Source organism: Barbus barbus (genome assembly GCF_936440315.1).
Source record: "Barbus barbus genome assembly, chromosome: 29".
NCBI classification, from domain to species: Eukaryota; Metazoa; Chordata; class Actinopteri; order Cypriniformes; family Cyprinidae; genus Barbus; species Barbus barbus.
Window position 1 is genome coordinate 15,364,488 of NC_136757.1, and position 24,402 is coordinate 15,388,889.

The following is a 24,402-nucleotide window of genomic DNA, read 5'->3' on the forward strand; positions in this document are numbered from 1 at the left end:
ATTGTTTAAAAGGGAAGTGTGTAAATACTCTGCCTGCTGGTTTCAAGTGCATGGTTTTCATAAAACATGTACAGTTTTGGTCTTCTGTGCTCTTATGTTAGTATTTCACATAATCCAACACAGTATTTTCTCCTGCTCTGTACCTGCAGTGGTCATATTTTCTTTCTATGGATTTATTCATTTGGATTTAAGTGTTAAATCGGCCACTGTGCCTATTTAGTGGTTCGCCAATAACTCTACATAATTTTGATGGATCAATGCTTTAATTGGGACATATGGATAATGAACACAAGATCACAACAACAGAAAATAGAAATGTTACATAATTAATAATTACTGCATAAATACAAGAAATTTACAACATGAATACAAATGACATTAAAACAACAAATTTACCATCTAAAAAAACAGATGCAGATGATACTTCATTAAATTATACTTAATTATTATATTGAGATTTGCATAAAAGAATGGATCTTGAATTTAAGAGTTTAAATCTACATGTATAAACATTGCATGTTTTTTAAACATTTTAAAATTTCCTGCCCCAAATTAGTGAAGTGGCATCAAGGCACAAGAGGGCAGTGCTAAGCAGGAAGTGAGGTCATGATAGTCTTGATCCATCAACAGTGAGAATCCCTCAGTTAAGCAATTTTCCATTTCTTTTTAGTCTTATATCTACAGTATATACAGAATCTGGCCTGAATGTGCGTCCGTATTCGTCTCTGTAGTTGTTCTCTAACCTGTCATATTCATAGTTGCTATGGTATGTGTAGCCACAGCTGCTGTGGAAGCATTTAAAGGTCTTGCCCAATCAGGGTATATGTGTAGGTTGAACATATGAAGACCCCATGTGTTCATGGCCAGAGACACACAAAGAATTCCCAGGATGTTCATCACAAACCCCGTTTTCACCTGTGAACATCACACACACACACACATCTTATTCGGAAACTGAAAACAACATGTGTGCTGTGATGTAATGTGTTTTTCTAGTTGTTTTCTCACCATATCTTTGACCATCAGGTGTCCGGAGGCAAAGGCGATTGAGTTGGGAGGTGTGGACACAGGAAGCATGAAAGCGTAAGAGCAACCAGTTGTTGCTGGGATCATGAAGTACAGTGGGTTGACGTTCACACGGATGGCCTAAAAATAAAGTATTTGGTGGATATAATGTCACACTGTAATGCTACATATGATTTTGTTTTCATTTTATAAACTATGCAAACATAAAATCATATATGCGTAATGCTTAATTTTTTTTTTAAATCGCCCAATGGTTATTTCTTAGTAAAGATTAATTTCAAAAATATTCTAAATATAACATTCTTAAATAAAATAGTCTTTAAAATACATTTGATGTCACTTTATTTGATGGTATGGTGTGTTGTTTAGGAAGAATACATTGCTTAGTTGATTCAAAGTGACAGTAAAAAAGTGACAGTATAAACATTCTATTCATTAAAATATCACAGAAAAAAATCCATTTTTTAAATATAATAGACTAGAAAGCACTTATTTCAAATTGTAGTAATATTTTAATATTTACAACTAGCAATATAACTGTTCACTGTATCATGTAAATTCTATTTATCTATCTACTGTATATAGATAGAATTTACATGATACAGTATATATATATATATATATATATATATATATATATATAAACACACACACACACACACACACACGCACAATTTTAATGCAGTACATTTGTCCATACCAGTTCAGCAATGACAGGGAGGAAGATAATGATGGTGGCTGTGTTACTGGCAAATTCAGTGAAGCAGGCGATGAAGGCTGTGATGAGGATGACTGCGACAGCAGGAGGGACCTGGGCTAGAGGTTGCAGGTGATTTCCCATCCATACTGCTAACCCTGACTCCTATTGGCAAAAAAAATAAAATAAAAATCTTCATGGATCATAGGTTTTACAAAAAATTGTGAGGGTCAGGGGCACCTGCAGGATTTCTTCCGAGGGTACGCACAGAGTTTTTTGTTTTGTTTTGTTTTGTGTGTGTGTGTGTGGGGGGGGGGGGTCGTATGTAATGGTAGAGCGATTATATTTCGTTTCGTTTTTTATAAAGTTAATTTATCAAACGTTTGGAGCACTTTTTGTCTGTTAAATGTAATTTTTTTATATATAAGTAACGACCAAGCGGCCAGCGGCAGACAGTGAGCTGATCATAGCCTATGTTTGATCAATTTGGCCTTCTCAAATCAACATTACTTGCCTAAAATAAAATCTATAGATATAAACAGTTCAAGAAGTGGCGTGCATGGGGTGGGGGAAATGTAACTGATGTTACATTCACATCAGTAAGAAGATATTTTGAAGAATGCTGGTAACCAAACAGTTGCGGTCGACGTTGACTTTGACAGTAGGGGGGAAAAATACTATGGAAGTCACGTTTATAGCGTTTATGTTTAGCAAAAGAAGAAAACTCAGGTTTAAAACAACTTTTGAGTGAGTAAATGAAGGTATAAAAATAAAACTCTAGCCTATTTTAATTCTTGGGTGAATTATTCCTTTAATGTTAATAAAACACCAAACACAAAGAGAAAAATCACTGAAAAAATGTAATACAGTTGCTTTAATAGGAATCAATCTATATAGTGTTTTATTTTTATATTTGTTCATTCAGTTTCTTGAATGCTCCTGCCAAATACACCTATTGTACCTGAAAATAAAACACTGTTTATTTTATTTGTATATTGTGTGTATTTGTAATACCTTTGTTCTCATTTTTTAATAACAAAGATTTTTATGTTCACCCACTTTGGCCTAAATATCTGCCATACTTTTTTATATTTTGTTACCTTGAAAGGCTTTGTCTTTATAATAGGGAAATTAGTTTGGCTGTAATGCTCAAACAGCTTGCAAAATAGAAAAACCAACATGACAAAGAATCGTGATAAAATCATGAATCGTGAAGCTTGAATGTAAAACATTGTCATGAATTTGTAGTATTGTAAAACAGGCTACAAATTAAATGTTGTAGTCTAACCCGACCTCATGAAAGTGCGTGTAGCACAATTTTCTGTTTCTATTTGGTGTAATGTTTATAAGCAGATATTGTCTTTGGCATGCAAAAGACTGATACATTTATTATTAATGGCATGGTTGGTTCAGCCCAAAGAATACGGGACACACAGGCCTATAATTTACTGCGGGGCAAATCTCAGGTCAGTCTGAGCGCTGAGCGTACGCACAGTGCGTACAGCCGTACACCTGCAGGCGCCACTGGTGAGGGTCATAGGGTTTACACAATGCCTTCCAGTGAATTATCCACAGGTTGACTGAATCAGAACCTTTTAGGTATTAATTACAATTTGAATGTTCGGCCATGTAATGGCAAGTTCCAGCTTGTGCTTCAGTCCAAAAAGTAAAAAGCAGATAATGAGGTACCTCACAGCCTTTGGCCATTGCAAATCCACCACCCAGTAGCAAAATAATATTCCATGGCACACACTCTTGAGCTTTTTTCCATGACAACAGGGGCACATATGGTGTATTTGAGGCTGGAGAGATAAAGATAGAAATCAAAATTAATTATGACCTCAAGCCGACTGACCATCTCAAGTGCAAATTATATGTGAAATAAAGATTTAATAGTAGGATGTAAACAGATAGTTTGGAAGGGGTCAAAGTTTATTTATTTTTAAAAAAGATTAATTGAAAGACTGGTTCACCATTAACCTGAATGATCCTGTGTAAATACACAAATATATAAAAGATTCATAAACATATATAATACCACACCAAGTTTAAGGCAGTTCCAATCTACAGCTCACTCAACATTCATGTTGTTGCACAAAACATCTACAGAAAATACTGTGCATTTGACATCTGAATTTGATTACATCTTTTGATCTGCACAAGGAAAGAAAATTGATTTGGAACTGGTAGAGAACAAAATGCATCTGACAGGAGATGAAATGTAGATCTTTACTTCACTCGATTGCTACTAAAAATGCTAAATGTGGACTCCACAATGTCTGATGCTGCCACTTTTCACAGCCTTCACTATAAAATACCACCCACGATGAACAGAAGGATTTATATTTTACAAGTACAATTTAGTCAGCAATTTAGCCCTTAACACACAGAAAATACTAATTTCACAACATTCATGTTTTACATGTGGTCTAGAATTAATAACTTGATGTGCACCATTAAAAATATCAAATAAGTATGAAAAAAGTATTCACAACATAACATTTTATTTCACAAAATGGGATTTATCAATCATTATTCCCTTCATTATTATTACTACGATGAATCAAACCTCTAAAGTTCAGCACAAAAATCGATATTTGCCAAACATACATGTACTGAGCCAAAAATACAATGCTACAAAACACTTTACCAATTCATTCTTCTGATACCAAATGAACAGAAAGCCACGTAGAAGACATCTCAGCAAAGTTGGTGACAATAGATTAGATTAGATTCAAGATTAGATTCAACTTTATTGTCATTGCACATGTAAGGTACAGGGCAACGAAATGCAGTTAGCATCTAACCAGAAGTGCAATAAGCAGAGGTACAGGATATACAGTGCCTACAATATGTTACATATGTACAGAATATACAGATAAGGCAGTAGTACTATGGACATAATTTACAAATTTTTAAATACTATCAGTATGATATACAGATGGGTGATATGAACATACTATACAGATGGATTGTGCAGTAAATGCATGTACACTATGAGCAAAAACTATGAATATAATTACAAATGGATATAAGCTATAAATTAAGATATATAAACACTAGTGCAATGAACATTGAAAGTGCATAGAAATAAAAATTTCCAGTGCATAGTACTCAGTGTGTGGATGTTTTTTTGTTTTTGTTTTTTAACCGATTTTAATGATGGGGAGGGGTGAAGAGTTTGTGGTGGTGTGTGAGGGGGGTATCATTGGGCAGAGTTTAGTAGGGAAACAGCTGTAGGTAAAAAGCTGTTCCTGAGTCAATAATAGTGTTACGGGTTTTTTCTGGTGTTCAACTGGTCTAAACAATGCCATGAAGAACCTTTTTCCACTATAAAGTACCTTTGGTGAAAAGAAAATGTTCTATAGATGTGTAAGGTTCTTCATGGAACTTTAGATGCCAATAAAGAACCATTATTAAGAGAGTAGTATTATCACTATTTTACAGAACTTCCAATAAGTAAAACAGAAATTTTACAAGTTTACGACCAGTGACTAAATATTTTTAATCAGAGAGGCTTTTTTGCAGAGTAGATTATTAAAAATTTGATTTTCCAAATATAGACAAAAGAAATGTACACCGTGTAAAAGAAACAGTGATAGGTGGAGAGATTTGTTAGAGATTATTATAATCTCTCTGCACACAGTTCTCTGCTGGATCTCGCTTAGACACTAATCTGAATCATTAACATTCCTCGTCTTATTCAACGTGAACCACACTCACATGTACTCTAGAAACCTCTTTGAATGCCAGAATGAACTGCGCTACTGGAAAGTTACTGTGGTAACGAATGCAGTGACAACGTTTGTCCAGCCAAAAACTCGCATTCAGTGTCCCAAATTTACCAATTTGGTATCCCAATTTACCAAAATCATGCCTAATATAACCCTATTATGTCTTAGGGCCCTGACTCATTATATAAAAATAATAATATTGATTGATTGTCGAGTTTCTTCTATTTAAAATTTATAATTCCATAGCTCTCATCTGTTGTAATACCAAACAAAAAATCAAACCACCCACTGACCTCTTGAATCGAACCACCAGCGGAGAGATGGACACTGGGATGGAAAGAAAAAGAGGATGGAGATGATGACGACTCCAGTTACTGCATCAGAAACGTAGCTGAAAGGAAGTAAACATAGAAACATGTGAAGCGCTGCTAGTGTTATCTTCAGTGTTGCTTTTTAAAGCTCCAATTACCAACATTGGGGTCAAAGTGAAGTTATTCAGTGCGACCTTCAGAGGGTGGAATGAAAAGCTGTTCTGCTGTTTTAAATTGTTGAGCTGAGAATTCATATGTATAGAGTCCACTGATGCTATTAGGATGAATATTTACTGTATGAATTATAGCTTTCTATTGGCTGCATCCAAATATGCATACTTCCTGTGCCTTGCTATACTGTATATAGTAGGCAAAAACAGTATGCTATGTCCGAATTCACGGTGTTCATAAAGCAGACCCTGATTTTCTACTTTCTTTGAGATTCTGAGGTGTGCATTTAATCGACACTTTACTATCCCCTGTGAGAGGATTTGTGAACAGAAAATGTTTTTAACAGCCGCAATGTTATTTTGGACACAGCCTTGGTTGAATTGTTGGAAGATGGTTGTTATTTGGTTGACTAGTTATCAGATGCTTTTAATGAATTTACCGTTTAAATAATTGTCACTTAATTTCTGAATTGTTTAATAAAGTGAAGTCACCAAATTACAAAAAAGGCTGTTTTCCAAAAAAGTTCATTGTAAACTCCAGTCTTCCATTGGTGGGACAATCTAAATATTTTAGGGGCCAAAGAATGAGTGAGAATTAGCAGTCTGAAAGAAAGATGAATTTGTGAAACATTTTTTAAATGTATAATCAACAAATGTCTTATAGCGGTAAGCTGAAAGTAGGTGTAAGTACTTTTAGATCAGAATCAGAATGAGCTTTATTGCCAGGTATGTTTGCACAGACGAGGAATTTGTTTTAGCTCCACAGTTTTAGCTTGACAGTAGCTCCACAGTGAGACAGAATGACAGCAACAGGACAGGACACAGATAATAAAAAATTAAAATAAAAAATAAAGTACAAATATATAAAAATGGACAGTGTGCCAAATAGCACAAACATAATACACAAAATAGACAATTCGGTATGTTAGGAGCAAATTTGAAATGTAATAGAAAGATTTTTGTAGATAGAAAACTCACTCGCTCACCTTGCCATTAAATAACATACAACTGCAAATTAGATATGTTGTGTGAATGAAAATGTCAAAACAATTGTGCAGACAAGGCATTAATGCAAGCAGCAATCCTGATTTCCCATCTCAGCACATTAATATGAACCACTGAATCAATGTAATTGCCATAACTCTGCTAAGTGCTAACCTATTCATCATGTCATGTTCAGAAACAACGTGCTTTCAAACATAGGCCTCTCATCTACAGGTGTCGAATCACCATTTGCATCTGCCCAATGCACACATTATTCTGCTCTCTCTCTGTTTCGGAAGCAGACTTCACATTTATTGATTTATTTGACAGCAGAGTAAAAGCAGATGAAGGGATGGTAAGTATTCTTTTCAAATATCAGATCAACGGAGAGATGAGATAACTGGAATGTATTTGCCTTGACGGGAACTCATAGACGCTGGAAGAACCACACACCTCACAATGAAACAGGTAAGTCGCTGAGATAGCTTAAGAAGTCCACTTCGTTAGAACGAGACCGGACGTTTGAGTGCAGTGAGCTGTGTGTTGCTTTATGGTGCTTGGTGATGAGGCTCAGATGGTGTGGCAGATTGGCTGGCGTGGGAGCCTGGCCGATCTGTGACATTACCCCCCTCTCCACAGCCCGCTCCAGAGGGCCGAGGACCCCGACATCGTGGTGGTCTACCTCTTCCCATGGGAGCTGGTCGATCTGGGTTGGTGGAATGGAATTCAGCGAGTAGTGTTGGGTTTAAGACGTCATTTCTGGGGACCCATGACCTCTCCTCCGGGCCATAGCCCTCCCAGTCTTCAAGGTATTCCAGCTGACCACCACGACGCCGGGAATCCAGGATCTTCTTCACCTCGTAGATGGCGCCATCCTCCAGTATCACGGGAGAGGGGGTTCTTCACTCGGACCAGGCTCTGTGGAGGGAGACAGTGGTAAGTGGTAAGGTTTCAAAAGTGACACGTGGAAAGTGGAATTAATTCTGTATTGTGGAGGGAGTTGAAGATGGAAGGTGACTGAATTGATCGGTCTCAGGATGGCGAAGGGGCCAACATATCTGGGACTAAGTTTTTTGCAGGGCAGGTGCATCCGGATGTCCCTCGTTTCCCTCAAACAGAAGGTTTGTAGGAAGCGACCAATTTCCTGGATTTTCCTCACCGTCTGCCCGTTTGTCTGGGGATGGTATCCAGAAGACAGACTAACGGTCACACCCAGGAGCTTAAAGAAGCATCTCCATACTCTGGAGACGAATTGTGGCCCCCGATCCGACACAATGTCCTCAGGAATGCTGTAATATCTGAAGACAAAGTTAAATAACTCTGCCGACTCCATGGCCATAGGCAGGCCTCTGAGGGGGAAGTCGTCGACGTGATTTAGAGAATCGGTCCACAATTATTAGTATGCAGGTGTTACCATCTGAGGCCGGTAGATCAGTGATGAAATCAACTCCCAGGTGTGACCATGGACGGTTGGGAACAGGCAGCGGAAGGAGTTTGCCTGCTGGTAAGTGGCATGGGCTCTTGGAAATGGCACAGTCCGCGCAGCCCTGGACGAACCTTCTCACATGCCTGGCCATGTTGGGCCACCAGTAGCGGTCTTTCAGCAGCGAGAGGGTGCTGTTGGCCCCGGGGTGGCCAGTGCCCAGTGATGTGTGAACAGAGTGAATGAGGGGGAGTGTGCTGTGCTCAGGAGATATACTGTACACCTGGTGGGCAGCCAGGCGGAGTGGCCGTGGAAGCATTGGAGGAGGTGACTGGGTCGGGGTTCCACTGGATAGGACTGACGATGATCTTTTCTGGAATTATGGGTTCTGGCTCTTCCTCGTTTTCTTCTGGAGCATGGAGACGAGGCAAGGCATCTGCCTTTATATTCTTGGGCCGTGGGCGGTAGGAGATTGTGAAATTTAACCGGGTAAAGAAGAGCCCAGCGGGCCTGGCGTGGGTTGAGTCTTTTGGCATCACGCAAGTACTGCAGGTTCTTGTGATCAGTGAGAACTGAGAAGGGATGTTGTGCACCCTCCAACCAATGCTTCCACTCCTCTAGGGCTAACTTGATGGCCAGAAGTTCCCTGTTTCTGATGTCGTAATTCCTTTCCGCCGGGCTGAGTTTCCTGGAAAAGAAGGCACATGGATGGAGTCTGGCTGGAGTCTCCTGCTGCTGAGATAACACAGCCCCAACCCTCGTGATAGAGGCGTCCACCTCTACGATGAATGGCTTCTTGGGGTCTGGGTGAACGAGGATTGGAGCGTGGGTAAAGGCTTCTTTCAATCTCTCAAAGGCTTCTGTGGCGGCTGGTGTCCAGGACAGAGACTTGGGCTTGTTGCGTAAGAGGCTGGTGAGGGGACTGGTTATGACACTGTAATTCTGGATGAACCTTCTGTAGAAGTTGGAGAATCCCAGGAATCATTGGAGTTCCTTAATGTTAGAAGGAACGGGCCAGGTCTTGTTGAGAGTTTGAACTGGCGGCAGAGGCTCCCTGATATGAAGTTCCCGGCAGACCCCGAGTCAAGGAGGGCATGGACAGGAATGGATATGTTGGAGGTAGTAAGCATTACCACAGTTGTGAGCGGTTTCATATTTTGAGTGATGGGTTGAATGACACTCACCAAAAGTTGAGGAGGGCGAACTGGGCATGTGGATCTTACATGCCCACCATTTCCACAATACAAACACAACCCATTATTCAGCCGCCCCTGCCGCTCCGCCTATGACAGATGTTCATTATCCGTCTGCATGGGTTCATGAACTGGTTCTGGAGGGTGGTTTGCATCTGGGTAGCGATGGGGAAGAGTACAAAGGGTTAATTGTGGTTGTTCCTCAAAGCAGGATTGCATACGTGTGGAACATCGGATGGACAGTCGAATAAAGTTTTCCAAGCCGCAGGAGTCATCATAGCCGGCGAGCTGCAACCGTAACCTAGGCTCCAAACCCTGGCAGTAGGTGGTGAGAAGAGACCGCTCATTCCATCCACTGGCCTGCTGCTAGAGTTCTGAATTGGAGGGCATATTAATTTATGGACTTGGTTCCCTGGCGGAGATGATAGAGCTGGTCACTGATGGAGGGGTCGCCAGAGGATCGGCCAAAGACTTCACAGAAGTGATCAATGAAACTATTGAATGACTGGGTGATGGTGCATTGCAGGAGGAACCAGTTGCACTCCTCCGCCACACCAGAGAAGGGCGCTGGTTTGGCCATGGGACTAGAGATCATGGGAGTTGAAGAAGAGCTGGTACTGGTTACTGAGGTGTTCGGTGGTGCTGGCGGTGGTGAAGGAACAAGAACTCGCCGGAGGGTGTCCACGAGTTCCTGGAAGGGGTCGGGATTACTCATGCTGTGTCTTCAGTCTTCTGTTATGGAAGCAGACTTCACACAATGGGTTAATTCAATGCAGATGGATTTATTTGACAGCAGAGCAAAAGCAGATGAAGGGATGGTAAGTATTATTTTCAAATATCAGATCAATGGAGAGAGGAGTCGATAACTGGAATGTATTTGCCTTGACAGGAACTCGTGGACGCTGGAAGAACCACACACCTCACTGTGAAACTTGGACAGACTGGCAGGAGATCGCTGGAAGAAACTGGACACAGAAGATTGGAGGACACAACGCTGGAGAGGACACAGGAGGTAGGTTAACAGGCAGGTAAGTCGCTGAGATAGCTTAAGGAGTCCACTTCGTTAGAACGAGACCGGACGTTTGAGTGCAGTGAGGTGTGTGGCTTTATGGTGCTTGGTGATGAGGCTCAGATGGCGTGCAGGTGTATTCAGGTGATGGTGTGCGTTGTGATTGGCTGGCGTGGGAGCCTGGCCGATCTGTGACAGTTTCTATTTGTCTTTAAGTTGTGGGTTTATCTTGGTATCTTGGGTGACTCGAGGTGAGCTGAAATCCTGCAGATAGAGAAAGGTCAGCTCTGTGGAGGGAGCATATCAACTAGTCCATATTTTTGAACCTCTCTGTCTAAGTGCATTAGTGTGATAGACCAAAAAAAAAAGGAGAGGAGGAAGTCTTTATTTCTGGATGCAATTATTTACAAATGCACAGACTAATTTCTTAATTTCTAAGTGGAAGCCTGTTTAAACTTAAACATAGTATATATATTTTATATAAACTAATTTTACTTTAGTTTTTAATCAAATGATTGACATTAATATAAACAGCACTATTTAAATGTATTTTTCAATCTAATTTTCAAAAACTAATTAAAGTAACTCTTAATTGCATACATTTTTCAATATTAAGAATAAATCAAATCCTGATGGCATTTTTATTGTAGCACATATAAAAAGTGTTTGACCTTTACTTAACTGTTTAAATATAGTGTCATTGTGTTTGTCTGAAATGTTTTAGATATTAAATTCTGACAACCAGCATTCAAACATTGTCTTCATTGTTGTGACAGAAGACAAATTATGCCGATCATTAGTTAGGTAAATGATGTTGTTAAAATAATGTTTTATAAAGTTGTTTGTTTAAAAAGAAAATTTGACATTTACCTTTTAAAGATTCAAAAAAATGTTATCTTTAATGGTCAACCTAATCTTAACCTATGAATCAACACCCTATAATCTGCTATTCTAAAAACCTAAACATAAAGACTAGACTTTAACAAAACACTCTTTCAGAATATTACACTTTTTATATTTTATTCATCTTACATGAATCTTCATGTGAAAATATGACATTTGAAATACCTCCATAATTTTTCAGTACCTGCCTGTCACTGTGTGTCTTACCCTTTGGTGAAAAAAACCGACCATCCTGTTACAAACTTCGGATCTCGCGTAAACAGAAGGATAGCAAAAATAATGAAGAAGAAAGTGATAGATCCTTCTGCAAATCTGGAAGAAAAAAAATATATTTTAACTCATGTCTGAAACAGAGGGAAGCAGAAAGTGTTTAAGATATGTCGAAATGCTCTGTGACTTACTTTATCGGGCCAAGTTTCTTGTAGTCTTCATCAATAACAGCTTTTGCTTTTGCTTCTGCAGCTGCCCGTTCATCGTGTTTGCTAATACAAAGCCTGCGCAAAACAGTTACACATTTGTGATATCTAACAGGGGTATTCAAACTGGGGTCTAAGAAAAAAGTTGTGAAAACTGTGCAAAAATTTTAATAATGCATTTATTAAAAATAATAAAAATGTATTATAATTAAATAAAACATAAAAAAAGTAAATAATTAAATAATAAAAAAGTAGAAACTAAGTAGAATAATAGAAACTGTTGAAACTGGGATAGAAAATGTTGAAACTGGGATTATATATACACACACATACATACAGTTAGGTCCATATACATTTGGACACAGGCACAATTTCTATTATTTTAGCTGCTGACCAAAACATATTCAAGTTACAGTTGTATAATGAATATGGCTTTAAAGTGCACACTCTGAGCTTTAATTTGAGGGTATTCACATCACAATTGAAGGAAAGGTTAAGGAATTACAGTTATTTAATATGTACCCCCCCCCCCCCCCCCCCCCCCCTTCTAAGGGACAATAAGTAATTGGACAGTTGACTCAAAAGCTGTTTCATGGACAGGCGTGGGCTATTCCTTCGTTATTTCTACATCAGTTAAGCAGGTAAAAGTTCTGGAGTTGATTCTAATTGTGTCATATTTGGAAGCTGATGCTGTGAACCCACATCATGCAGTCAAAGGAGCTCTCCATGCAAGTAAACCGACAATTGTTAGGCTTCAAAATCAAAACAAATCCATCAGTGAGATAGCAGGAACATTAGGAGTTGCCAAATCAATAGTTTGGTATATTCTGAGAAAAAAAAAAAGGAATGCACTGGTGAGCTCAGGGACATAAAAAGGCCTGGACGTCCATGGACAACAGTGATGGATGATCGGAGGATCGGAAGAAAAACCATTTCACAACATCCAGCCAAAAGAAGAACACTCTCCAGGAGATAGGTGTGTCACTGTCAAAGTCTACAATCAAGAGAAGACTTCACGAGGTCAAATACAGAGGGTTCACCACAAGGTGCAAACAAGGCCAGATTAGACAACTTCTGGAAAAGCGGATGGCTGAAATTAAAGTCAGTCTGTACCAGAATGACGGGAAGAAAAAAGTATGGAGAAGGCTTGGAACAGCTCATGATCCAAAGCATACACAATCATCTGTGAAACATGGTGGAGCAGTGTGATGCCACGAGCATGTGGCATTGGGTTACTGGTGTTTATTGATGACGTGACAGAAGACAGAAGCAGCCGGATGAATTCTGAAGTGTATAGGGATATACTGTCCGCCCAGATCCAGCCAAAAGCAGCAAAGTTGATTAGATGGCTCTTCATAGTACAAGTGGACAATGACCCAAAACATACAGCAAAAGCAACCAAGGTGTTTTTGGTTGTAATTCCTAAGCATTTTTTGTTAGATTTTCCAACCCCTTAAATTAAAGCTTAAAGTCTGCACTTCAATTTAATCTTGATTGTTTCATTTTAATTCTATTCTGGTGGCATACAGAGCCAAAATTATGAAAATTGTGTCAGTGTCCAAATATATAGAGACTTAACTGTATATAGCTGCCTTTTACATTTTTAGATGTAGAGACCCAAGAGGACGATCATATTTTGGTTCTATGGGATAGAAAAGATAGAAAACCCCTGATACAGCACACGTCATTTTCTGCATATGCATTTAGACTGCATATTTACCGTGTATTGAGTCCACCATAGAGGAAAGCAATCCAGATCCAGCCCAGAATAAGGAAAAGAAGCATCAGCGGGAAGGCAAAGACAAACCATGAGCCGAAGTTTATGAGGTCACATTCAGGAAAGTAGCTACAGACACAAACATGCAAGACATTGAAAGTAGTTTTTATTGTTTCTGCTCCACCAACAAAAACAGTTAAATATCGCAAGTATTCAAGAGACATGCAGGTATTTTATTCCTATATGAAAACGAATCAAACTGAATTCAAACTAATCTTAGTAAATAACCCACTCATAAAGTGCTAACTTGTTGCCACCTACTGGCATACCAATGTAACCGGTAGAAATTGTTACTGAAAAAAAAAATCACTAATGTATTAAATTTTGCTTCGCTTATATCCTTATTATCATAACTTTGAGATAAGGCTGTCCTGAGAACATGAAAACATAAAGAGTTTTAATTAGATATTCATAGTCATTTACTCTTCAGAAACTAATGAGTAATAATTGAGTGTCAGCTGATTTGTATCTGTTAAGTGGCTGCCTTGATCCATCTTTTCCTCACAGAACCAGATGAATTATTATTTAAGATTTTAATTAAATGACACTTTTTAATTCATTCTAATATATTTTTAATTTAAAGGCCAAGACATAATTAAAAACTTTACTGGTGATCATATCAGCTGTAATGCATATTTTGTTTAACTTCAGCTCTGCTTTTGTCTCTCCTTTTTTGTCTAGTCATTATGAGACAAGATGTTCTAAGCCGATTAAATATCAGTGATGAATTATGGTAAATGATTGGAGCCAGCCTGTATCATGAGTTACTGATGGTGGAAACACGTTCATATTATATTCACAAAGCTTAATTTAACTGCATCTGAAGTATGCAAGAAACTAAAGCAAATGTACAGTAGACTGCATGAATAACTCAGTGAGTAAGTTTCCATTTGAGATGTGCAGCTCACCTTCTGGCTTTTTCACAGAGAATCAACCTCAAAAATGTTAAAGGTTGAACCACACTACTGCATTGTTTTGATTTCAACAAAACAGTACATACCTTTGATCTCTCATTTTGAATTATATGTGTAAGTTCAATTTAAGGACAATCAGTTCAATCTGATGTCTTCAGGAGGGTTCATGTTTAACCACACCCCTAAACATAACGTCACAGGGGCATAAGCAGATCTTATGAAAATGTATGAATGAGATTGTCCAAATTCAAACGAATTAGCCACAAATTTGCCAAAAGTTAAAATACTTACAAACTGCCATGAGATTGTGTTGGCTTATCCAGCCAATGAGTTAAAGTGAGATAAATATCTATAATATAATAAGTTTAATTGTGTTTATCTCTGTCTTTATTTGTATAATTTGATTCAAGACATTTTTGGCTTACAATGCATCATTTACATGCAAGTCATGAACAAACAAGCTCAAGCTGCAATAAACTACATCCATTAAATGTGTTCTTCAGGCTTTTCACACAGCAGATGCTATTCAGATCTTTTTGCCGATGCCAGCACAATTAGACACTCAGATACATTTTATGCAGATACAGGGGGCCTAAAATCTGCATTTTATTCCTTCAAACCTATTTGAATATAATTGTTTTAAAAGAAAAGTTATGGCATAATGTGGAAAAACAAGAAGATGCTGTATTATTTCTAAGTTTCTAATCAAATAAGTAAACTTGTTACACTGATCATGTGAACTCCTTTGTACAAAAGGTCAGACTAAATCACACCAGATGTTCTTTGGACCATTCTAAAATCATAATAGCTAACATGGATTCATTAGGATTTGCATGAACTTTTGAAGACCATACCAGCATTTTGTATCCAATTAGAAAATTGCTAAATAGAAGCACTTTCACTTGACCCATCTAGGGCTCGGTCCCAAATGGCACACTTCATGTGTACTTGAAGTCTTGCGGACTTACTTTCAGAAGGGTGCTTACGAATGCCCCCTTCGCATAATAGCATTACGTCATTAAGTGTGGACAAGGGTTTAGGGTGCGATTTGGGAGATTTTTACTTGATCATTGTAGACTTTATCTTAAAATTATTTTTCATTATTAATTTAATGTTTATAATTTTGTGAAAAGACCATAAACTAGTACATTAAAATTCTCAATTAGTTCTACAAATCTGATCATGTCAAATCGCATGAAATGTCTTTGCTTCATGTTTATTATTAATTACTAAAAGTCAATACTTTTGGACATTTTAAACATTTGCCTTGCCTGGGAAACCTGTTTTAATGTAGCTGGGATTTGGGGCATCTCAAACTCTGTGACACTCAAACTAGGTTCTATTTTGGCTGGTTGGTGGTGACCTAATTCTAAACAGCTTTTTCAAAAGCCTGTGCCATCCAAAACTCTTGTTAGCATACATTAGTTGAAACAGGGTAGTATATGTCACAAACACAATCAGTTGAACTGCCAGATGATTGTTCAACACTGTTTTCACCTAAGTACAGGACTGTCTGCCACATTGTAAAGCTTATATGTAAAGGTAGACTACAACAATACATACACTAGAGTAAAAATGAGCAATGAATAGACCTTTCCACTACACCTTTCAGTAGTACAAAGACAAATAAAAGTCCATTCAGTGGTAACGAGAAATGAAATGTTATTCATGTTAATTAAAGCTAATGCACTCATTAGGATTGCATTAGCTTTAAATATGTGAATTGAAGCCGGATCTGCATACAAACTCTCATCTTGACTGCAGACTGCAGATGACAGCAACATGGTGTCATCCAGCAATGATTTTGACATGATATAATGCTAACGCTGCCTGACAGTAATGCGCTCTCTTTTAAAAGACATGAATTTCCATGACTTTTCTGTTCATGCTTTATTACTGAATGAGGATATTTCTAAATAATATAATAGACATTGCTCTGTCAATCTTGCCAATTAAATATTTTAGAGCTAAGCATAAGTGGAAAATGGTATATTTACTATAGATAATATCAATGACTGTTTTTCCGACTTTGCAAAACATCCACATCTCTTCCGTAATTCACTGTGCCTTACTTGCATGTCTAGTCTGCACTCTTCAGAGTCACTTTCATTGTATTTCTTACATTGTATTTCTCAGAAGGAAATTACTTTACATAAAAGCATGTTGTAAATTAATGTAGTTGAACAAAAGAATGAATCCAAAAAAAATCACTAGTATGGTCATTTACAATGGCAACCATGGAAAAATTGTATACCTCTTGAGCTGACCCACCAGGATCAGATTAGGGGCGGTGCCAGTGAGGGTTGCAGTTCCTCCGATGCTTGCAGCATAAGGTATAGAAATCAGAAATCCTTTCCACACCTTCACCTGGTACTCAGCCTCTCTTCTGATTTCTTCCAGATTATTTTGCTCTGATCTGTCTGTCCAATTCGGTCTGTGAGGTTACAGAGAGGGACAGAATCTCTTAATAATTCAGACTTTATTGTTTAAGAGTATGAAAAGATGATCTTTTCATGAGAACATTCATGAGGTTGTCCACGTGGCATTTGGCTCAGAAAATACAGCTATCCCACAATGATTATTCCAGATTAGTCCAGATCATTCCTAATATTATTACGCTACATTTGTTGCTGCAATAACTGCCAATTCTAGAGATGATTTTTGACTTTTAATGGTAAATTTATATCAAATCTTGAAGCTTATTGTGCTTGATCTTTGCTTGTTCAACGAAAGTCACAGATGAATTATTCTCACTTACGTGTTCTCTGTGGTCAACACCTGTTTTTCACAGGGAAGCACATGCATCTTCACCTGAGAATCACCTGCAATGGAATGTTTACTTTTTTAATTACAAATACCTCTCTAATAGGAAGCGAATTTCAGAATAAAAACAAGCTTCTGGCTGAATTTTTAAAAAGAAAAAGAAGTATTCTCTCTCTCTTTGTACAGAATTCTTGACAGAAAACAAAAGCGCTTTGTTGAAAAAAATCAGCTCAAAGTTCTCCGTTCAGGTTGTATATTATATTTTCATGTATGCAGGTTGATTTCAAACACAAACAAATCCTCAAATCAAATAAATCCGATAGTCTGCTTATGTCATGATTGCATTCAACAAAAACATTAAAAATAAGGACTTTCATTTCCTAATTAGCTTGTAACACACAATATGAATTTTTCCCCACCCACCCTCTGGATCACTCTTGTCCTTGCAGTTCTCTTTTAGAGTCTCCAGATTCCCAAAAAGGCTTTCCAGTATGGCATTAGCAATGGGCAGCATCATGGCTGTTGTGGCTGTATTACTCAACCACATTGACAGGAAAGAGGAAGTGATCATCATGCCTAAGATCAGCCTGGAGAGGAAAGAAAGACAAGTAGAGCCAAACCTAATAAAATATTACGTAACATCCCTACAATAACTAGTCCAATAAAATGTAGTACACACTGTACTGTACATCGTACAGCAGAGAACAATGAAATCAGTGCTAAATCTGTGTCGAATGGTTCAGTATTAATGTTTACATTGAGTAAAAAAATAAAATAAATAAAAATCGCTGCACTTTTCTATTTATCAATTGTTGAAAGCTGAAGCAACTATTGATATTTGAGTAAATGATACTTTCCTTGCACTTCTTGAACCAGCACATAACTTCAGACACCTTCAGGTAAACACATCTCAGCTAAAATTGTCCAGGTGTTTACCTTCTACAATTGCTAAAACTTAAGACTGGAGATCTCCTCATTTCAATGCAGATTCTTTCTTACCAGGCAGGTTTTACTCCGACGATCTTCAGCACCCTGAGGGCTATTCGGCGATGGAGACCCCACTCCTCTATAGCAGATGCCATCACTAAACCACTCAGGAACAGGAAGTTAGTCTCTAGGAAGTACTGCGGACAGACCTTCTTAGAAGGCAGGATTCCCATGGTGGGGAAGAGGCACACGGGAAGCATGGCAGTCACCGCCAGCGGGAGTGCTTCGGTACACCAGTACACCGCCATCAACAGCACCACATACAAACATTTGCCCTCCTGAAAAAGAAACAGGTGGATGTGTAGATGAAGGGAATAATATTAAACATGATAAATCAAGTATAATTATTTCATTTTACAAGTCCTCCATTGTTTTACTGACACGTCATATACATTTTCTGAAATCTATGGAAGGCACTATAAAATATGGCATTTGTAAATAAATGAAGCTGGACATTTTTTCGCAAATAATTTCACTTTTCTGAGCCATTTTCCAGTTACTTTTAACTAACTCATTCTTACTTAATTATTAACCAGAACTTATAAGAATGTAATATTAATAATCACATTAACTATGAACATATTCAAAAAAGTATGACAGACAGAAAGTTTTTTCTTCATTATGGACAAAAACCTCACAAGCAAATTTCCTGCTTCAGATGTCCCTTTATGCCATCTTTCTTACAAATAAATATCGCATTTTCCCAAAATAAGCACGTGAACATGCCTGTGTTTAAAATGGTTTTGGGGGCCTAGGATTTTGAGTAATCTCAGTATTTTTTATTTTGCAATGTAACTCAATATAGGCAGAAAAACTATTTGGTTAACGACATAAAGAGAAGTAAATGATGACCGAAATGTAATTTTATGGTGAACTGACATGTCCCTTTAAGAAACACGTGCTACTGCACTTATTACTGAAAACAATAGTATTCTGGAATAGGTCGATATCTGCATACATTTACATAATTTTAATCAACTGGGTGGCACAATTAGGCTACTTTAACACATATTTAACCATTCTCTGAGTTCAAATGGCCAACGCAGCAGGTGGCTAATTTTAACAACAACGTTTTACCTTTGGTGGCACAACGAAGAGCAGCGGGAGCAGCAGTAGCGGGGCAAGCATTAGGATGAGCTGTTTGCGCGCGCTCCAGAGCTTCCTGGAAAACTTTGCAGGGTCCATAGCAGCATAAAACCTGTTTCCTTCCCTTTGTCTTTGCACTGGGACAGGCTGCGGCTCTAGTGCTTGGTCTCCAACTTTATTACCTTTGCTTTATTATTTTTTAGCACAGCGGGAGAAGATTAACTATTGGCTTACTCGTTAACTCCCTTAAAGACCCCTCAGCGCCAGCAAAGATGAAGAGCAAAGTTCTGCTTCACACAGACTACACAGAAAGAGTAAGCATAATAAAAATATACTCCGTTAATTAAAGAAGTGTTATAAGCGATAATAATGTGTGACAATTCAATGGTTAGTTGGTCCCTCGTGCTGATGATACTGACTTCACATGTTTCTCGAGATGTTTGAGGTAGTGCAGAAGTCATTGTAGTGATATCAGTATAAATATGATATTTGTATTTGGTCTCCACTTAGTTATAATATTAGTTTTAACTTGGCCACTTTTAGTTTACTATTAGTTTTGGTTTCAGAAACTTTGCTATACTCAATCCCTAATTGGCCTCTGATATTTCCTTAGTTTGCTTTGCTATTGCTACACTGAGTAAAAAATAATAATTAAGGTAAAATATTGCCAGCTGTGGTTGCCCTGAATTTTAAACGAATGCTGACAGCTTTTCAAACACTATGAGGTGACATTTTAGTGGATGTATTTCATTCAACTTTAAAATAGGCTATATATAGGCTATACAACAATAAATTGAGTAGCCTACATACTAACCTAGTTAATTTGTTTTGGACCTTGAAATATACTGATAATAACTCTCATAACAATGCAGGTGCTTTAAAACTGTCACGTGATGAATCAAAGTTCATTATAAGTGACCTAAACCTAAACCGAATGTCATTTGTATATTGTATAAGCAGTGCAATTACAAAAAAGCACACAAAGCTAAATGAATGCAGTAAATGTTAACTGAACAACATAAAATCCTATATAAAATATACATAATTAAGGTGATATAATTATTTGAATAAAGTATGTTAAAATGCACAGGGACGTCTGGGAACAATTTGTCTAGTTTGTTTTCTTGTTTTGAAGCACATTAAGTGCAGCTGGAATTGGTTAATTTGTTGTTCTTGCTAGCAAAATCATTTTTTGATTGCTTAAGGCTTTCATTTTTGTGACTTCTTTTTATTAATGATAAAAGCCATGATGCTGTCCAAGCCTGCTCAGAGGTAGAAGTTTAGACCAATATTACCATACCTCATTCATTATTATCAGTGAATGAAACATGTACAAATCTTAATTTTATAGTCGTTCCATGGAAACATGCTGACCCAAACCTCTGCTACCAGGGCATCCTGCATCCTGCCACCAGCAGTACAAGAACAAATAAACTGTCTGACCCTGTAATTTTTCAAAATGCTTAGTTCGGCTGACACAGCTCCTGTTTGCTGCAGTTTTACATAAAGAAGATTCAGACTTCTTATGTCATATCTATTCCTGTACAGCTCAGCTATTCTATGCTTAATGCTGCTTAAAGCGCTTTAGTAGGTGTTTTAAAATCCAATGGGTTACAATTAACTAAATAAATAATTGATTACTGATTTTCTCAGTTTCTACATAGATTATTGACTATAGAAGTATTTATTAGCTAAAAAGGTTGTCCTTCCCTGGGAATATATCAGTAACCGTCTGGTGGAGTGCATATTTTCTTTTAAACCCTCAGTGATTAACTGATAGAAAAATGCATCAGCTTTTGTAGTGTTGCCAATGCTCTCTATTCAGCAGAGAATCCTGAAAATAATCTATTACAATTTCCTCAAAAATATTAAGCAGCACAACTGCGTTTGATAGAATTGTTTCTTGAGCATCAAATCAGCATATTAGAATTATTTCTGAAGGATCATGTAACACTGAAGACTAAAAAATGGCTGCTGAAAATTTGGCTTTGCCATCGGAATGATTGCATTCAAAAATATTTTAGAATATATTATAAAACAGTGCTTTTCACTTCTTAGGTAATCAACTTACAGATAGTTGATCTGTGCATAATAAGCTGAATTCATTATTTTACATGGAAAAATAATCAGTTTTAAGGCTTTTATACAACCTTGCCCTACCATATTCTTAACCCATTATCAATCTCTCAAACTGCCCAACAATTGCAGAGTGAGTTCTCAAGCATTTTGATATCTGCTGAGCCTCAAGGCTTTGTCTGTCTATTTTTTTTAATTGTATTGTATAGTCTCTTGGTATATGATTACTAAATGAATAATAAATGTTGTTTGGAATTACGAGAAATGTTTCTTTCCAGATAGCAAAATCCTATTGCTTTAATTTAATATTGCATCTCTCACCCTTTGGCAGCAAAAACTAACACACAGCTAAATGAAAGGCCGTACAAAACATCATATAAGGTCCTCATATGAGTACATTCATTGCTTACACAACTAGTGAGTGTGCTGTGTTTAGACTGAATCTGACAGTAAATTATGCAAAAGAAAACGAAACATTAGTAGCTCATAAGGAAATGAGCTCCAAGAAAGACCTTGGTGGAAAGGATGTGCTGAATCTTTTATTATAGACCCCCATTTTAACATCATAATCTTCTCTTATTAGACTACAAAGACCCTTCTAGCCAGTGTAATTTGTTTGATAAATAATATAAAACCTTCTACTGCTTGAATCTGCTGGGAAAGAAAGTCATAGAAACCTACTACAGAGAAAAACAAATGAGAAGAGGAGGAGAAATATGATTTAATTCCATTTTCACTTTGCTTTCTTTGAAAAACAGTGACATTTAAAGAAAATGGCTCTCGGCTCTCTTCATATTTACACAGATCAACATCTATTTTGCTCTAAAGGGCACATATGACATTGACTCTGCTACTCATGAGATATAAAAATAGGTCATATTTAAGATCAGGTAATGTATCCTCAAGCGTTATTATGATAGTATCTGAAAAATGTATGGCCTGCAACTTGTTGCAGTTACATTTGTGGTGTGTTATTATCGTTAAACTAAAACCATAAAAAAAAAATCATTACTCAGTAGAAAATAAGCATTAACTAAAATAAACTTGTTTTATTTCAGCTAGTTGCCAAGGCAACATTTCTTATTTTTAGTTTGTTGTTGAATTATTAAAATAACTCAAACTAAATAAATTTTCATTAAAAAAATTTATAAAAACTGTATAGACATTAAATATACAGTGCCCTCCAAAAGTATTGGAACAGTAAAGACAAAATTGCTCTGTTGTCTGTGGAGTCAAGACATTTACAAATATGATTAAAAGATGAATATGAGACAAAACTACAGAATGTCACATTTTATTATTGGGTGATTCAACACATAGATGTTTTACCAGCTAAGAAGTTCAGCACTTTTAGAGTTTCATCTCTCTATCTGATGTGAGCACAAGTATTGGAACAGTTGCCTCACAGGTCTTTCTAAGTGATCAGATGTGTCCTGTTGCATTAATTCTTCAGATATTAAAAGCAGGGAATGTGTCGTATCAGTTATATCCATTACTTCTGTATTCTGAATCTTGCATTCGATGATGACACACACAAACCAGGATGAAGACGAGGGAGATGACTTTGAGAGAAAAGCAAGCAATTTGGATGCTAAAAGAAAAGAGGAAGTCAGTTAGAGCTCTAGCAAAAACAAAGGGCATGGAGAAATCAAGAGTTTGGAAACCACCAGCGACACCAGCAACCAACAAAAATGAATGGTTAGAGTCTGGTACTCAATGACAAATGCACATTTGCCCCATGTACTACACTTACACCCTCTAGTGGACCAATGATCAACACTGTCTGATCTCCCATCAGTGATGTGTGCTCATTACAATTACACTCCTCGAGAAATTTGACCCAAATGGCTAAAGTGTAAGGTTGTATTAGGATGAGGACAAACATGAAAATTATTGCACATTTCATTGTTGGATAGTTCATAGCAATAATTGAAATAAAGCACATGCACTGCCGCTTAAACTACTTAAATGTCTTTTAAAGAAAAGGCGATTTGTTTGAGAACAATGTCTCAAGCGGCTTTAATTCACAAAGAATTTAGCAAAGTCTCTCTGGATCTGTATTTTTGCAGGTTTATGTGTGAGCACAGCAGGGCAAGGGTCATGGAACTAACTAATAATGCCTAGAGACTGTTAAGTACACCCACATGTATTTGAGACTTTATGCAAAAACCTTTGTAAAGTCAGTGTTACGAGATTTGAAAACTGTGGCACTATTTTAACACACTGCAACATCTTTCATCATTTTATTTATTGACACTTACAAACATACAAGTGTCCATTTTGCCAAACTATTTTTTAAGGAAGCATTTTTAATAAGGGGGAAATTCTTGTAATATTAAATATTTGCTGTTTTATTACACATGCAGGGTAAATATGATTAAAATTATGCAGACATTGCAGGTAAACAGCCACAGCTAATCTTCTTATGAAATGATGTGACAGCTGTCAGAGCTCATTAATATTGTGAAATTGTGTAATATGGGTAATGTCAGAAGAATCTTAGTGAAATCCATCCTCTATGAAATGGTGCCTTTGGCTGCATAAAGTCTGCACAGTAATTCTCAATAGCTTTATACAGTCCAAGAGTGTATGAAAATATGAGCTATTCAGCTTCAAAAACACTCAATGATATAACAAAAATAAGCCACAGGAATAGGTCACACAAAAATTAAAACTTACTTAAAATGTACTCTTCCTCGGGCCATTGAAAATGTTTGTATATTCATCTAAACAGATTTGGAGAAATTTAGCATTACTCTCTTGCTCACAAATGGATCCTCTGCAGTGAATGGGTGCCGTCAGAATGAGAATTCAAACGGCTGATAAAAACATTGCAAATTGGCCTGTTTTCACTTGTAAATGGTGCTTAATCTGCGCATATTTCTCTCCTGATTAAGACAAGATGACTTTTTCATTGAAGAAAGCAGAGGGCT

At 37.3% G+C, this 24,402-nt stretch overlaps 1 protein-coding gene across 1 annotated transcript; it reads right to left on the reverse strand.

Annotated features, from left to right (window-relative positions):
- Positions 1–248: 248 nt before the first annotated feature.
- Positions 249–19,492, reverse strand: slc13a3 (solute carrier family 13 member 3; the record flags this gene model as incomplete). Its single annotated transcript, XM_079384796.1, has 13 exons — positions 249–915; positions 1,009–1,146; positions 1,727–1,888; positions 3,413–3,525; positions 5,751–5,848; positions 11,658–11,762; positions 11,852–11,944; positions 13,587–13,712; positions 16,812–16,991; positions 17,316–17,379; positions 17,744–17,907; positions 18,320–18,585; positions 19,385–19,492. The coding sequence occupies 13 exons, from the start codon at positions 19,490–19,492 to the stop codon at positions 739–741; spliced, it is 1,794 nt and encodes a 597-aa protein (XP_079240922.1). The 3' UTR covers positions 249–738.
- Between the last annotated feature and the right edge of the window lie 4,910 nt (positions 19,493–24,402).